The sequence below is a fragment of the Falco rusticolus genome, chromosome 5 (genome assembly GCF_015220075.1).
Source record: "Falco rusticolus isolate bFalRus1 chromosome 5, bFalRus1.pri, whole genome shotgun sequence".
In the NCBI taxonomy this organism is placed as follows: Eukaryota; Metazoa; Chordata; class Aves; order Falconiformes; family Falconidae; genus Falco; species Falco rusticolus.
The window spans coordinates 8,984,813-9,001,390 of record NC_051191.1 but is presented as its reverse complement, the minus strand read 5'-3'; the positions used below and the strand labels follow the sequence as shown (position 1 = coordinate 9,001,390).

The window sequence follows — 16,578 nt, the reverse complement described above, 5'->3', positions numbered from 1 at the left end:
AGCAGCCATGAAACCTGCCAAGAGGACAGGGTGTCACATTCTTACTCATTGTGTTTATTCACTAGCACAATCCAACTTTCCAGAGACACGAAAACTACTGCGATCTGACAGCGGCTATTTACTGCTTTGTGAACTTGGCTAGGTGACCAAAGTTACTTTTAAAGTGCGTAATCAATATGCAGATCCATTTTAAAAGCTGTGCCACAATTAGCACTTAAAAACCACACAGTTTTACGGTAGTTGGGTCAAATTAATTTTATTATGCTCCATGATGAATTGCCACCAGTGCAACATCCTATTCACTGTACATTTCAAAAATTCACATACTAAAAATTTCAGTTCAATAAATGGAAAACTGAATGATTGAGAAGTTCTTACGGATTTCATACGTACAAGTGGCTAGCTGATATTGTCTATGCACATAGAGTGTCGAGATACAAAAGCCTCATGCTAGTTCGTTAATTGCTAAGGCTATCTGGACAGTCATTTAACCGGAATATATAAGAGAGGCCTTCATTACAATGTTTAGCAACAATGCACCAGTATCATGAAATGCTGTCTTCTGCTCACAGTGCAAGTGGCAGAATGCTGAAGCATGCAGTTATGAGTAACTTAACTGCCATTGCAGTCTTTATGCCTGAAATTTATCATGTACAAACACTACTTGAAAGTAAATATTAACCTGGACACCACGAGTGTACTTTTTGTGTGAAGAAAAAGAAATAGAAAAACCAAAAGCTTTCTTTGGCCAGTATCTACAAATCAAAGTTTTATTCAATAATGTAACTTCAGAGATCCTACAACCTGGAACAGAAGTTTGATTAATGAACTGCGATACTTAATTATTAACTATATTACAGAAATTCCAATTCTGGGAACATAACAGCTAAACATATCTAGTAAGTAGCATGGTAGGAAAACCTCTAGGCCTCATCTGCTTAATTTTAAAATGCCCTATATGCAATATGGGAGCAGTGCCAGAAGTTATATGAAAGCCATACAAATATTTTCCTTATACACGAGTTCCTAACTCCACTGCCCGTAGCTACCCCCGGCTGCACTTGCACTTGATCCGATGCTCAAGCCATTACAGCAGCAAAGCTAGCAGGAAGCGTTTATAGCAGCAGGGGGCAACGCAAAAGTTACCGCAAGAGAGTGAGACCACTTGGAAGTTTTTTTCCCCTCAAGTTATGTGCTTAAATTACTCTTGGAAGGAAGTTAGCATCCTCTGAATAATTTAACTACCTTACGTCTCCCACTACTTCTCAGCAACTTTCCTTTCTTCTCATATGACTAAATTAATTCGCTAAAGACTAGTTTATAACTGGGTTAGAAATCCAAGCCGTATCATGCAGGTCCAGCCTGTCAAGATCAGGTCAACACTGGGTTTCAGTCAATACAATTCTGATAACTTAAATTTAGTTTGATACCTTGACTACAGTCAAAAGACCCAGGACACTAGGCATTAACTACGCTCCAAATATGACTGACTTAACTAAACATTCCATGTCAGATAATGTGGTTTTTAAAAAGATTTACTACCTGAAAATTACAGTAAGTACAGTAATTAATGCTGCAGATATTAAATACCCACGTAGCATAGATTAGTATTTTGTAATAGGCAGATATGCCTATATTTACTGCACTACAAAGTACAACTTACATAAACGTGCAAGCTGTGAAATGAGAATCCCGTTTTCTGTCCACTTACTCAAATACTATTCTTGTGAACTGGGCTCCTGATCTTCATCACAACCCTTGACCTTAAAGCCAACATATGAAGACAGAATATTGCCATAAAGTTCAGTACTTATTCAAAGTGTGTATTCTGAGTTAACGTCTTTCCAACTTTATGGATGTAGGATTGGTGTTTCAGCATTTGTTGTGTACCATAACGCAAAGACTGCAAAGTAATACCACTTATGTTTACTTTATTAGTACACCAATGTCCTACAAATGTTAAAAAGTAATTAAACATTATTGAAGCAAGCATTAAACGCAGCCCTTCAGCCTGAAAACCGCATGAAATTGATTTTCAAAATAAATCAAACTGTAGCAATTGCCAGCCTCCAGTACAGCCCCCAAGTAATTCACACTTCTTCCTTCTGAAAGTAAGAGCTGGGGAAAAAAAAAAAAAAAGAAAAAAGAAAAAAAGAAAAGACTGAACTCGTCTGCATCAAAGATGTCTTTATCACTGTTACAGTGTAAAGCCACCCTGTTGAACTTCACATAGAGAGCTCCCTAATTGAAAGGTGTAATTACTACTGCTGTTCAATAGCAGTCAGTATTGCTACAGTTAGAGCAAGGTAATCTTCACAACTAGCTGTGCATTTCTGCAGTGATTTTGTTTTACGTAAAGCATACTGCTAAGACTTGAACTGCAATGTTGTGATGTATTTGAAACCATGCAAGAGTATAAACCAGCCTCAACATTCATGTAGCATTGCATTTGAAATGAAGGGGCTAAATAAACTAAGAGCTGCATCACTTAAAGAACATAGTGCTATACTAGGTTTTAATAAGAAAATTTAGATACAGAAAAAGTAGGGTATGAAAATAGTGTTTTCCTTCTTGCATTATAACTAAATTACATTAAGGTTTTTGTCAGTCTCACATATTACATTTAAACTCCCTTATTGATGGAATGGAAAGTATTCACATGTACATGATCATCCAGGTGTAAACTTGCACACATTAACAGGGAGTAGCTTTGCAGAGGATTATGACAAACCTTTACAGATTAAATGAGGTATTGCACAGATTAATAAAAAAGCAAAAGGCAACAAAAATATACAGCAAATTGGTAGAACATTTACATGATAATTTTACAGAATCCATAGACAGAAAGTAGTGTTTAGTATATCATTCACCTTAAAAAATATATATATAATAATATATGATCAATCATCCCATTCGTCATCATCCTCAAAGTCTTCTTCATCATCTTCATCCTCATCTTCATCTGTAAGACAAAAAAAGCAAGTCACTTGCATGCACCAAATTAACATGAAGAAAGTGTTATTGATCACTCCCACAACTTTCTGAAAACAGAACAATCAGTGCAAGGAGGTCACTACAACACATTTGGTAATGCTCTATTTTAAGATAGCTAGACATGGCAGATGTGGACAGATACCGGCTGAAAGCTAAATCTAATTTGTTTCCTTTCTCACTCCTTTCCTCTGGTAGGAAAAAATGTATCTTGTCTTCTGCTATGAGGAAAAAAGAAACAGAAGTTCCCATTTAACATTTACTACTTATTACTCCTTCTTAAAGAATGTGAGAGGGGCCAGCTTGTTCCAGATTGGGTTTAAAACTTCAAGGACAGACTAGTTTCTGAAACTTAAGAACTGCTTCCCCAGCTTTACTGCATACTGGGATTTCTGTTTACTGTACAAGCAGATAAAAAAAAAAATCTGTGAGCTGAAGATTATTGTGGTTACTGGAATATTCTAAGCTGCGTAATGCATGTCAACTTCAACATCAATGTTTGTCGTTAAGTTTACTCATTCCACTTTTTGCATGTATCATAATTTAAAAACTGTAGCCTGTTAAAATTAAACTACTTATTTGTTAGGAAAGCACATTTTCTTCCCTAGGAAAATGTTGTATTTAGCACCCTTCTGCTATTTAGTTTATGTAAAGTACCAAAACCGGAGATTACTACACCAGGCAGCAAATCAACAAACTATATTGCACTTAGTCAAATGGTCTGCAGACTGCAAGTGCAGCGTTGGTGTCAAGGCAAGCTCTGAAACAAAGCCTTAACAGAAGGGGTGTAACCAAAGAGCTGCACTGCAGTTACTGAACTGCAGTTATTACAATGCTGGTATTTGAGAAATGCAAATCTTCTTGCAGTCTTATTTCTTCCAAGCACTGAAGTGCAAAAAGTTGATTCAGTACTAGTATGGGACTAGTCAAGTAACACTAGTTATCTGATTATCATCCAGCAGGTGGCATCCAAAGCACACTGGAAGCCAGTTTTAAGAGGCTGAATCTTTGGCTTCTAGAAACAGAAAGCATTAAAAACCTTCCTTCCACAATATTTTGACAACTTATTTCATTTTTATCCACTAGATAGTCTGAGAAGTCACTTTAAAAACAAAACCAAAAAAACAAAGCACCAAAAAGCCACAAAACTTTCTAAGGCTATTAACCTTGATTCATAATTTTTAATTCTGTATTACTGCAAACTACACCAGTAATTCAAAGTAGCACGAAGTAACTATTGTAACCATTCAACCCATCACTAGAAGTCTATCTAGAACATTCTATATTGGACTATAAGCTGTAACCCATGCTTTTTTCCTGTTTGGAAAAAACATACGTTTTATGAAAACCTGACATCATGAGGTCAGAAAAATTTCAGACTCACCTGAAGAATGAATGGCTTTGCTCCTTTTCTGCATAACTTCCATTAATGCACCCACAATTCCTGAGGTGGGCGCAGGTGTAGGTGGTGCACTCTCTTGACCATCAGATACCTTGGAATAAGGATACATGTGAAAGATGCAATTAGCAAAATGGAACCTGTGCATTTCAACACAAGCTTCCTTATAAGATTAACAAGTTTATTTTCAGCCAGAAGGAACTGTGAATCTGTAGTTTGTTTCTTTAACTCAAGCTAAGTTTTTATTTATGAAAAAAGTCCAGCTTTTCTCTTTTGCCATATAACACAACTGTAGTTACTTCATACTCATGATTAAATATTTCAGCTATGACATGAAGTGGGTGCTCAGCTAGATTGAAAGCTTCTTAATACGGTTGTACAGGCATGACTTGTGTGGCTGAATAATCATTATTTATTTTATCCTTGTTATATACCACAAAATACTTTTTCTTGTTTGCATTTGTTAACCAGCTCTGCTTTGGGCTGATAATCCCTTCTGAAAGTAGTAGACTTTGATACTGCATACCTGTAATGGCAAATAAATATTAACATGCCCTTACGCTTTTTACACTGCCTCAAGTGCAGGAGAGCAAGAAGAAAAAAAAAAAAAAAAGAAAGAAAAAGAAAAAAGGTACCTACAGGCAAAATTCAGGCAAAATTTAAGATATTCAGTGACATCAAGAAAAATATAATAGTCTGAACTGCAGCAGGAACAGCAGAGGCACCACTCACAGGCTGCACTTTTTCAGACACAGCCACAGCAACCTTCTTACAAGCCTCAACATTTGCAGAGCACAGGCCCATTTTAAGATGGGGGGCCAGAAGAAATTTAGTATTGTCCTGGTTTCAGCAAACTGTGACAAGTGTTTGCCTTCCACTACCATTACTGCTGAACTCATCCCCTGCAGCTGTTTAGATGATTTTACTGAAGTATTCAAGAGACCAGCAATTTTTCATAGTTCTTGCAAAAGTTTTTTAGAGCCATGATACTGTGGTATTGCCACAGTAGGATTTATTCTTTAAGTTCTACTGGTAAGTGAGAAATTCGTTTGAAACAAGGATGACTTTATGCACCAATACTCATCTACAGCAAGTATATGTTCTAAGCTTTTTCTCAGTACTACTGTTTAACACATCACTTCAAAATCTCCAGAAGTTATGAACCAGCCCAAAATAGAGCCACAATTTACTGTTCACGCTGCCATGATGCAGCCATTTGCAAGTCCCTAGAGGCCCTAGATGAGAAAGAGCTTTTTACTCACGGATTTCAGCTGTATACCCTGTCGTATCTGGTCTAACAGTGCATCTCTTCCTGAGCAGGATACCGGTCGACTGTTCTGTTCGACCTTCTTTAACTGAGCTCCTTCTCTGATTTGATCCAAGAGTGCTGCTTTGTTTCCTACAGGAACTGGAAGCTGGTGATCAACCTCTGAAGGAAGGCCTGGTGGTGGAGGAGGACCAGGAGGGGGTGGAGGAGGAGGAGGGGGTGGAGGAACAGACGACCCACTTGCCGGTGGTGGTGGCGGAGGAGGAGGGCCGGAAGGTGCAGATGATGAATGCACTGGTGGTGGAGGAGGATACATCCTGTTTGGAGGAGGTGGGGGCACTGATGCACCAGGTCTAGATGGGGGTGGGGGTGGAGGTGCTGCTGTGGGAGCTCTAGAAGGAGGTGGAGGTGGTGCCCCTCGGCCCCTAGCAGGGGGAGGAGGAGGGCCTGAGCTATGGGGAGGGGGTGGTGGAGGTGGAGGGGGTCCTCCTCTGCACGGTGGTGGTGGCGGTGGAGCTGAAATGAAACAAAACAATCTACAATTATAGGCTACTCAATACCCGTAACTCTTGCAGACATTAGCAGAGAAAGAAAAATGTTTTGCTTTCCCTTTTGCAAGGATCTCTGTGCCAGTGCAAATTTCACCAATTCTGGATTATGCTTATATGAATTGCAAACCAAGCTGAATATAGCCCCTATGTCTGTTGTGTATTTTGTAAAATAATCAACACTGTGGGAAGCAACTGCAATGCATAAAAAAGACTAATTGAAGTTGCAAAACAAGCTTGGTCATTGATCTTGGTTTGGTCCTATGGCAGTAATTTTCTTCATAATCCAAGTGTATCTTAAGCCAGTGTTTCAATTTCTCACGACAAAATGCAGAAGAAAAAAATATTAAAAGAATCCTCTAAAATTCTAGGACACAAAGCAAGAGAAAGAAGTTTTATTAAATACACTTAGAGTGAAATATAACATTTCCACTTTATAATCTATCCATTATTTTATTAAGGAATTACAGAGACTATTTTTTGAAGTAACATCTAGCAATGAAGAAAAAACTACTAATGCATTACGACACAGTGTAAATTGACTCAGTCCCTTTCACTGAAAATCAGTCCCAACAACATCTTTATGGCAGCAACTGTAGAAAGGAAACAACGGCAGGGCTACCTCAGTGCACAGGATCACTTCTATATTAAGTAGCCTTGAAATGTACTTGCTCTGCTAATGGCATTTTAAATAGCACCATTTAATTTCCTCTTCCATGAAGCATCTAATGGCTTATGGTACTTTAGGGCGAGTGGTTGTTGCACACAGGTACTTAATAATCCAGGTGCTGTCATACAACTAAGAAAATTCACATTTTATTTCATGTGCTTTGATAACAAAAAGGGTATTACACTCAAGAAGGTATTTCTTTAGCTCTTCTATTATCTCCTTCCTCTTACATGCTGAGAAAGCAGGCTACCTGCACTGGTATAGGGAGGGACATCCCTAAAAAAAAAAAAAAAAAAAAAAGGGATTTGGAGGAAGTAGGAGACACGAGTGCCTTGGTGCCTCCTTCCCTGCTTATCTTAGAGAAACATACCCCTCCTAAAATTACATGTTATGTTCTTAAGTTCCACGAACTGCTCTGTTTTTTTCCATACCTCCAAAATAACAGTATGGGGAGAATCTCCTCTCAAACTTTATATATTTTCCAAGAGACATACTGCCAACATTCTTGATTTTTAAAAAAATCCTACCACTTTTTGGCCGACAGAACTGTAGTTTCCTTCTCGGCCATCGGAGGCTAATATTTTCAAATATAACTTACTCTGAGAGCACTACAGTTAGTTTTTCTGTATTACTGAAAAGATACCCAACATGGTCATGCTCCAGAGTCTGTAGTGTCTGTAGATTTTGAACACAGCTCTGCAGGGGAAGTGGTTTATTTTCGTAATATCTAGAGAGGTATGTCATATCCAATCTGTGGAAATAGAGTTTGGGAGTTTTTATAAGGCTTGTCTGCACTAAACTGAAGTGAGCAAGGAAGAGCATGGAGGGACCACCGCTACCTCATCCTTTCTCCCTTCCCCCTCCAAACAGACGGTACAAGCAAAGCAAGAAAATAATTTAGGTTTTTTATAAATGCACATTAGTATGAACATTAATATGAACATTGCCATTAACAAAAAACGTTTGTAAAATCTTCTATTAATGGTACTGGCAATAAAAAAACCCCAACCAACAGCACCAAAATAAGGAAAAGGGCAGAAAAAGCAGGAAAGTAACTTCTATCTGAGCAGAATAATATGTCTGCAACTCTCTAGTCAGCGTCCTAGCAGGGTGAATATGTCAGCACAGAAATTCTTGCAATAAACACAGAAAAACATGTTTTGGTTGAGAAAGAACACTTCAAACAGCAGTCAAGCCTACACATCAGATAACAGAATTGTGGATAAACCCACTGAAGTACTGGAGTATTTTATCTACCTCTATCAAAAAGCACAGAGGTAGATTATTATCATGCATGTTAAATGAGGCAGCTTTTCTTTCAATTGCATACATGCAAGTGGCCATAACATGAAGTTATCACATTTCTAATAGAAAAATAGGCGTTTTTAAAGTGTTTTAAATCTTCTCAATCTAGTTTTATGGTCAGCAGTCTGGAATCAACAACTCTGGAAACATTTAAACAGAGTTAAGATTATAAAGAAACTGACAGATTTCTTACTGAGAAAAAAAAAATCACAACTGAATTTTTGATTGGAATTTAACTAAGAAGTTTGACTATAACTTGTAGTATTGCTGTCAAAGATGTGAACTAAAGATGGCATTTCTCATCTAGGAAAGAAATCACACAGCAACACGAATACTTTGAAGCATATGCTTAGATGGCAGCTCAAATACATACCATTCCACCGTGGGGGACCTAAGGAATAAATGTGACAAGTCATTGTTCCCTGAATCTGTATCTCTTCAGTTTATTGAACAGTTTATTCACTAGCTTCAACCTGCAATAATGTCAATGCCATTTATACGCTACCCCTCTTGAGAAGTGTTTTACACAGATTTTTGAAAGCTGGACATTGGCAGTGTAATTTTCAGACCGACTTGCTATGTTCAGCTAGATAACACATCATCTGAGATCACATTTAAAGGTTAGACAGAAAATGGTTTATTTAAGAACTTCCTTGCAGCAGCAGCCTGCTCAAAACCAGCACTTTTTACTTTAAATTAGAAAAAAAAACAAACCAACCCCTTAAAAATTCATATAAAATTTGCAGGACCCTAGCTGTTGCAAGGCTCATTACACAGGGCTGCCGGGGTGCACGGGGACCATAAATACATCAGTCACGTCCTACTACTACAACTGACAACAGCAATACGGCTTCTAGGATTTTTATTTATTTATAAGACTGAGATCATAAGTAAATATGCGACATACAGTCTCTGAAAAAATCTATATCAAACATACTGCATAGCTTTGCAGTCAGACTGTTACTGGAAGTTAGTTAACTGACACAGACAAGATCCTTATTCTTTAGGGAATAAGTATTCTCATGAGTCATGCATGAACGTTTTTACATAGCGTATGGTGTACAGAAACATTATGAAATCCAGTGCAACTGCAGTGACATGAAGACCAGAGATGAGAGAAAACTGCTCATCATCAACACCTTCTACTCTAATCCTTAAGGTAAAAATGGCCCTGCTAATTTTTGTGCGGAAATAAAAAGGAATCCCACCTTGTCTGCGCAGTTCATTTTTAACAGCTTCCACACCTCCTGTTTTTTCAATGAAATCATATATGACCTTTGAAGTTTCTTTGTCTTTTAGTTGAGCCTCTGAAATTCCACACATATCAAACAGGTTTTTCAGTTCTGGGTCTAAGTTGTTCACCTGCAAGTCAGATACATTCGTTTTAAGTAGCATTTTTTACTAGATTTAAAAAAAATAAAATCAAACATACCACTTGTATTGGAAAAAAACCACAGACCATATAAGTTAAAAGGAATAGCAAAGCCAAGTACATGTGTCTAGGTTGACTTTTCAGTCAAAAAGGACTGTTCTAGGAGAGGTAAGTACCTTGCACAAAAACTTAAGTTTTGCATCTTTCCCTCTCAGTCCCAGATGCCTCCTATTCCATTCCACTCCAACATCTCTGTTTGCACCGTATTATAAAATCACAATTTATAACTTTTGGTATACAGTTAACTTTTTATTTAATGCCAATCTTCACAACTTACATTTAAAAACCTCTAAAGCTTTTAAACATTCAGTGTCTTGAATAACTTATTAAATTACTTACATCGAAACCTGTGTTTGGATCCCAACCAACATGTCCAATGTGTCTAAAAAAGCAGAAAAGTCCATTTAATCAGTATAGAAAGGACCTCTTAACTAAAATAACGGGACATCAAGATAACTGGAGATTACTGCCAGCTCCTACCTCCAGTCTCATTAAGACGCTAAGGAATTCTGACTCCTCAGTGCCCCACTTCAGACTAGTTAAGCTTCCTTTACTCCTACTTTTTGTCTTGTGTCAAAAAGGCCACGTGGAGAAGTCATTTCCCCCCTTAGTTTATGGACCGTGGCACAACATGACGGCTCCATGCCACCCTGTGGCACACGTGGATGGTGATGGAAGAACAGCACAGCGATCAAGGGAGGAGTTTAGCCTTTATATAGTAACTGTACTTCAAGCTACTGCCAAGGTCTTCAGTGTCACGCAGCTGGAAAACCTCCTCCTCATCCCTGCCATCACTATTTGTTCTCTCATCACCCTTCTCCTATTCAGCTCCTTCAAAGAGAAGTCAGGTCTGTTTTCAGTTGCTATCTTCCTAGGCTTCTAGTAGCTACTAAAGTATTATTTGATGCGATGCTGTAATCAGCTAAAAAAGTGGAAGAGTTCATGCCCCTCCAAGCTACTTCATGCAACTACTGTTGGCTATAGAAGCAGAACTATAATGTCACCAGCATTTCATGTTTTCAGCTTCTTTTTTTCCAATGGCCAGTTCTAGAGATTTAACACGGTCTTCAGGAAGTCCAACTCAGAGTTTTAAAAATACCAGGTGAGCTGTTAGTACCCGACACTGTTCAGGCAAAGCCTGTGAAATTACAAGGACTGTTTTGCTGCCCTTATACAGTGCCTAGCACAACAGGCCTTGTATTCTTGCCCGATTCTGTTAGTATCAACAGCACACCTTTTCTTAATGAGAATACAGCAGCTCAATGATCAGTTTTGGTCTTGGTATTAACAACTTAGTTTGAGGAGCAAGAAGAAAAGTAAAAGATGTGGTTTAAAATTTAAAAATGTGGTAAAAAAAAAAAAAGATGTGGTAAAAATGTGATGCCACCAAAAAGGCAAAAAAGGAAAGCCCCCTGTTTTGCCTAAGTATTTAAATACCTTTCACTACCAAAATATGGGATGATTTATCGATTACAGAATTCTGGATGTTAAGCTACAGCTTGCTTCATATAAATTAGACATGCATTTCCTAAAAGTCTCATATCTGATTTAGTGTATTAACAGGCATATGTAAATTGACAGTCTGACAGCCAATACAATCTCACCCACCTATTGCTGCTTATATGTGCAACTCAGGATGCTCTTTTAAGAGGTCGTGAGTATACTAAGCATTCAGAGCTTAGTGCAATTCATTGATATTAAAGTTTATACGGAGTAGTGTTAGCCTTATTTCTCATTTATTTTTCATCCCTCAGAGTAAAATAAGCTATGTCTACACATTGACTGCAACACATCTATTTTCAGAGGTCTTTCCAATGCAAATGCATACTTACCAAGTAAGCAACTCTTATGTTACTTAAAAGAATGTATACAGCAGTACATTATATTACTGTGAAGTAGAACTTTTTTTTTCTCAGAAAATAGAAGTCCACATCTAACAGAGGCATTTAAAAAATTAACTCTTAGGTTACTTAAAAGAAAGTATACAGCAGTAAGTTATATTACTGTGAAGCAGAATTCAAAATTTTTGCTCAGAACACTAGAAGTCCACATCTGCCTAACAGAGGCATTTAAAAATTTTACCTACTGATTGCAACTGATCAGGTATAAAACCAGTGACAGTGTTGGTCTTCACCAGTATCACAGCTCAAGTTATACACAAGTTATACTACTAGCATATATGCCTAAAAATACCAAACACCAGTTCCCATATGCTCATACAAAACCAGTAATTAACATATCTTACACAGTAAGATGACACATAACTGCACTCTACAGGAAACTTAACTAGACCTTATGCCGAACAAAACGCTTCCAATCTTCTTTTGTAAAGGTTCACCACTTAACAATTTTGTGTTACATTTAATGATACGAGAACATCTTTTTTTTTTTTTTAATTTCATTAAATATTTTATCATCTTATTCTTATCTTTTCCAGGTCAGAATCTGATAGACATCATAAACAAAGTCTTGAAGTTGTTTTCCATCTATGCTATTGCACAACCCCTTCCACAAATTCTGATCAGAAGCAAGACACACTAATGCAAAACATTATTTGCGATTTTACCCACATATACTTTACTCCGTATCAGTAGAGCTACAACAGTGACCAGCTACAATTTTCTCTGTTTTACTCTTCCTTCTTTTCTGATTTTTTGGTTTCAGTGACACTAACAGATGCAGCACTTCACTGATACTCAGATCAGGAAGAACATGGCTGATGTCTGAATTGTCTAAACACAGTCTGGTTAGGGAACCATTTTCACCTTCTCTCCTTTCTGTCCACTATCCCATTCTACAGAGCACTCTCTCAAAACACTGCAGTAACATTATTTTAACTGGTAATGCCAATACTTTTAGGGAGTTTTATTCCAGCAAAGCATGTCAGTGGATGTGATGTAAAATAATGGTTCAAAAGAACAAGACATTCACTTGGTATGTAAACCTCACACTGGTTTTCTACTGCTTCACGGAAACTGATCTTTCCTGTAACTAACTCAAGCTGTATAAATTCCTGTTGCTTTAACAAAACGTAGGCTTATTTTAAAACACAGAAGATTAAAATATTAAAGTATAGTTCAGGAAAACAAATTCATTCAGTAAAGTGACCAAAACAAAGTTTCATGAAACTGAAGCTTACGATGATACATTATAACTATTCCAAAGGATTAAAGATACTCAAGAAACAATTTTAGAAAAAACCCAACCCATTCCAAAGAAGTGTATACATGCATGCTGTACTTCCATGACAAAATACAGGTACTAACCCACATACTGGAATAAGTTTGTGAACAGGCAGCCAGAGATTAAAATATGGTTATGTCATTTCTGCTTTTATGCCAAGTCTGGACCCGCACGTGTATTTTGCATGACAAAGCACAGCTAAGCAGGCACAGCTGTAAGAATAACAATGAGTTGACCACTGCAGCTGAATATGAGTCTGCACTGGGCTGACTACTTCAATAAGGTTATCTCTGTGCAGCTAAATGGTTTTCTAAGCTGTTTTAGGATAGGAAGTTATTTTTTGTTTACAGTTGCAGTAAACTCCTCACCGGTGCATAAACCACCGTGATTTTAAACCCCACAGCATTCCAGCTTGCATTCACTGCAGTTCAGGTTACAAGCAACATTCACACATTCAAGTCTTGAACATCTGCAAGTGTAATTGACAGCAAAATACCACACCCACCCACCAAAACCCAAACTCAAAAAAAGTCCTTACTGGAAATTAGATGGTGTTCCAATATCTGCCTTTGTCAATCTTCTCTTTTTAGTTTTTCCTTTCTTCTTTTCTTTGGTATATGAAATATTGTTAACTTGTGGAGTATAAAACCTGTTAGTTGTAATTTCTGGGTTTTTGATATCAACAGTTGCCATTGGTAGATTTGGGCCTGTGAAGGTAAAGTACAGGATTTTTACTACTATGTTTCAACAAAGTCATATTTAACCTACAAACCATTTTTTTTTTCCCCAGCGGTATAATACTTGTACTGTAACCATAGCTCTACACGCCACATGCATCTGGCTGGGTTCTGTATATGTCAGACTGAAGTATTTGCTGAAGAAAAAAACCCACCTTGCTAGAGCAAAGAAATGTCTGAAAACTTTTCTAAACTAGAATTTTTTTAATTTTTTTTTTTTTTTTTTTGCAAATTTGGCAAAGAAAGTGATTTTAAACTAAAGATTTTCCTGTGTAAAGACCACATGGAATAAGACACATAAAGATACAGCTTAGGTACAATCCCAGACAAGGTCAAAGAAGTGACTGCGACAAACAGTAACACCCAGCGCACCGTGACCTTGGCAGCACAGTAAACTCAAAGGAGAGGGAACCTTTGCTTAACAAGCCCCCCACGTGGGAATGCTTTCTGCCATCACACACAGAACCTGAACACCACAAGATTTTCAAAAGGCCGCTCTGGATACACTTGTCTTCAAAAAGAGCACAGTACCTACGGAACCATTCAAGATTTCTTACGTCTTAACTCTTTGACAGGTTTGCAAAATAATTGTAGTTTCAGATAAGAAACAGAGCTTGAAGAGTAGTGACTGTAAAAATGGCACCAGAAATACATATTAAACACTCAAATTATGTATTATATTCTCAAACCTCATTCTTCATTATACAACTCTGAATTATTACTACAGTTATTTAAAATACTCCTGCCAATTTTAGCATTTAATTATTATGTTACTTGTGTAATACTAGCAAATAAACATACTTGGCATGTTTTCCACTCAGGTTTTTCAGCTTTGACAGAAGACAACTCTTGACATAACCAAGTGATAGTAGTATGTAAAAACTAAGAGGCAGTTTATGCATTTTTCATATATATCTATATCTCTGTATGTATGTACACACACATGCATATTTTCAAAGAAACCTGCAAAAACGGTAAGTAATTTCAGTTTTGGAAGAATGAAATAAAACAGTCGATTTAAGACCAGTTTGGCCAGAAATAATTTGAAAACATCCTCTACTTGCCTGTGAGTTACTACCCAATGGTTAGCAAATCAATTAAAATAAGACACATCCAATCTTAACTGGGTGGATGATAAAAAATTCTAATTAGACTGAAAAATCTGAACCTTATTTTGACACTTTTTTCCCATAACTGCATTTTTTATGGCTAATTTAAAGTTCTCTAAGCATTCTGAAAGGACCAACAAGCCTTAGGTTTCTGCCAAAGTCCAACTCGGAAAGAAGCAGCAGACAACACAATGGGTAACATAGCTGACATTTACAGTTTAATGTGTCACGCGAAGCACCTAGTACTAGCCAGAACAAGAAACAAGAACAGAAACATGACAGAGGACTAGACAAAACTCATCTAAAATATATGACAACTCCTACGTTTCTGTAGAAGTCTTGAAAGACAAGATCTGAAACTGCACTGAAACTGCAGGAAGAAGTTCTGAAGTGTTTTCTGCTAAGCAGAAATGCTTTGATCTAGAAGTGTTATTGTCTACACAACTGTGCTTTGAGAATATCAAAGCACAAGTCGACCACACATGACTATGTGAAACAATTTGCATTGGTAAAGTTCCACTTAGATTTGGCAATAAATTCATTGCTGATCATTAATCACCACATATTATCAACCCAAAACTTAACCAGTGGAGTTAAGTAAAATCTTCAGTATGAATTGAAAATCAATCTTAATTTCATTAGACATAAAACATAAACTGTAGGAGTTCATGTTCACTTTAATCACCTATATATTTCCTCTGTTGTCTCTATTTTCACCTATTATATTGATATTTGTAGTTTCAAGAGCTGTCCTGACATTCACAAAGAAACACACACCTTTGCAATGCTAGGAAGTTTGTGATAGCCTTCTCACAATTTTTAAGTCTTTGAAACGGCACCTTTTTGCATGTAAAATCTTGAACTAACCATACATGGGTTTAACCATGTAAAGCAGCAGCCATTTGCAAATTGACATTTTATTCAGCTAGCTCAAGTTAAGAAACGATAACCTGATTCTTTGGTAATAATAATATTCATGTAAGAGATCACAGTAAACTCTTAAAGATGAAAATTTTTCTTACCATCAGGTTTAGACCTTTGAAGTCCACGAGGGATGAAAGAACCATGGATAGAATTGTATTCTTCTAGAACTGCCATATTTATATCCAGTAAAATTTTTCCCATCATAAAACAAGCACCTTCCCCATCAGGTGTAGACAGCTCAATAAATGAAGATGAGAGAGGCATATAGAGCTCATCCTTAGGAAGTACCTGACAGTACAGTGGCCTTAAGCATCCACTGTTATCAATATCTGTGACATCTTCAGAAGGGGCTCCAGAAAACGTAGTACAGAACATTTTGAAATGTTAATTCTACAAAATTATCTGTATTTCATTTAGAACCTCTCTAGGCATCTGTCCCAGGCAACAGACAGCCCCACAATTAATGCAATGTTACAGTTAACAGCTGAAACAAAATTCTGCCACATGGTTCTTAAAGATTCCCTCACAGCCTAATTCTCTGACAAATCCTTGTTTCACCCAGAACTTTGCTAAGCAGTCAGTTCAACCACGATAACTCTTTTTTATTGCATAAAGAGACCTAGCTATTACAAATGAGTAGAACATAAATCCCAGGAAATTACAGACTAATACATTTTACATAACTGTTAATGCCAATTTGATTTTAATCCTGCAATTCTACAAAAAAAAAAAAATAATCTTAAATCCGTACCATTGAAAACGTCACATGAAAAGACAGAGTGCTTTTTCCATGCAGTGTCAATGTATGCAGAAAATCCAGACAAACAAGCCCCACTAAAATAAAATTCCCTGCAGTATTTCAAGCATGGATCATGCGAGTCCAGAAATGTGATTGTTCTTGTTTTTCAGTTATAAAGGTAATTATACATTGATACCCGGTACAAAAAAGCAGGTGTGCCTTTTTCTTTTTACCCCAAATACAATTTCACTGCATATAGAGAGTAAAACAAGAA

At 37.1% G+C, this 16,578-nt stretch overlaps 1 protein-coding gene across 5 annotated transcripts in view; it reads right to left on the bottom strand.

Moving 5' to 3' along the window:
- WASL (WASP like actin nucleation promoting factor) overlaps positions 1-16,578 on the bottom strand; it is a 58,123-nt gene that overhangs the window by 3,463 nt on the left and 38,082 nt on the right. For 2 of the 5 annotated variants that reach the window (XM_037388691.1, XM_037388695.1), the window contains exons 6-11: positions 13,334-13,502; positions 9,952-9,994; positions 9,389-9,542; positions 5,653-6,173; positions 4,376-4,484; positions 241-2,962 (exon numbers count right to left, since the gene is read on the bottom strand). In XM_037388691.1, coding sequence (XP_037244588.1) covers positions 2,901-2,962; positions 4,376-4,484; positions 5,653-6,173; positions 9,389-9,542; positions 9,952-9,994; positions 13,334-13,502 — 1,058 coding nt within the window. In that variant the 3' untranslated portion in view covers positions 241-2,900. Of the gene's footprint in view, positions 1-240; positions 2,963-4,375; positions 4,485-5,652; positions 6,174-9,388; positions 9,543-9,951; positions 9,995-13,333; positions 13,503-15,663; positions 16,359-16,578 lie in introns of those variants that run through there. The other 3 variants (XM_037388694.1, XM_037388696.1, XM_037388693.1) reach the window with 3 other exon arrangements.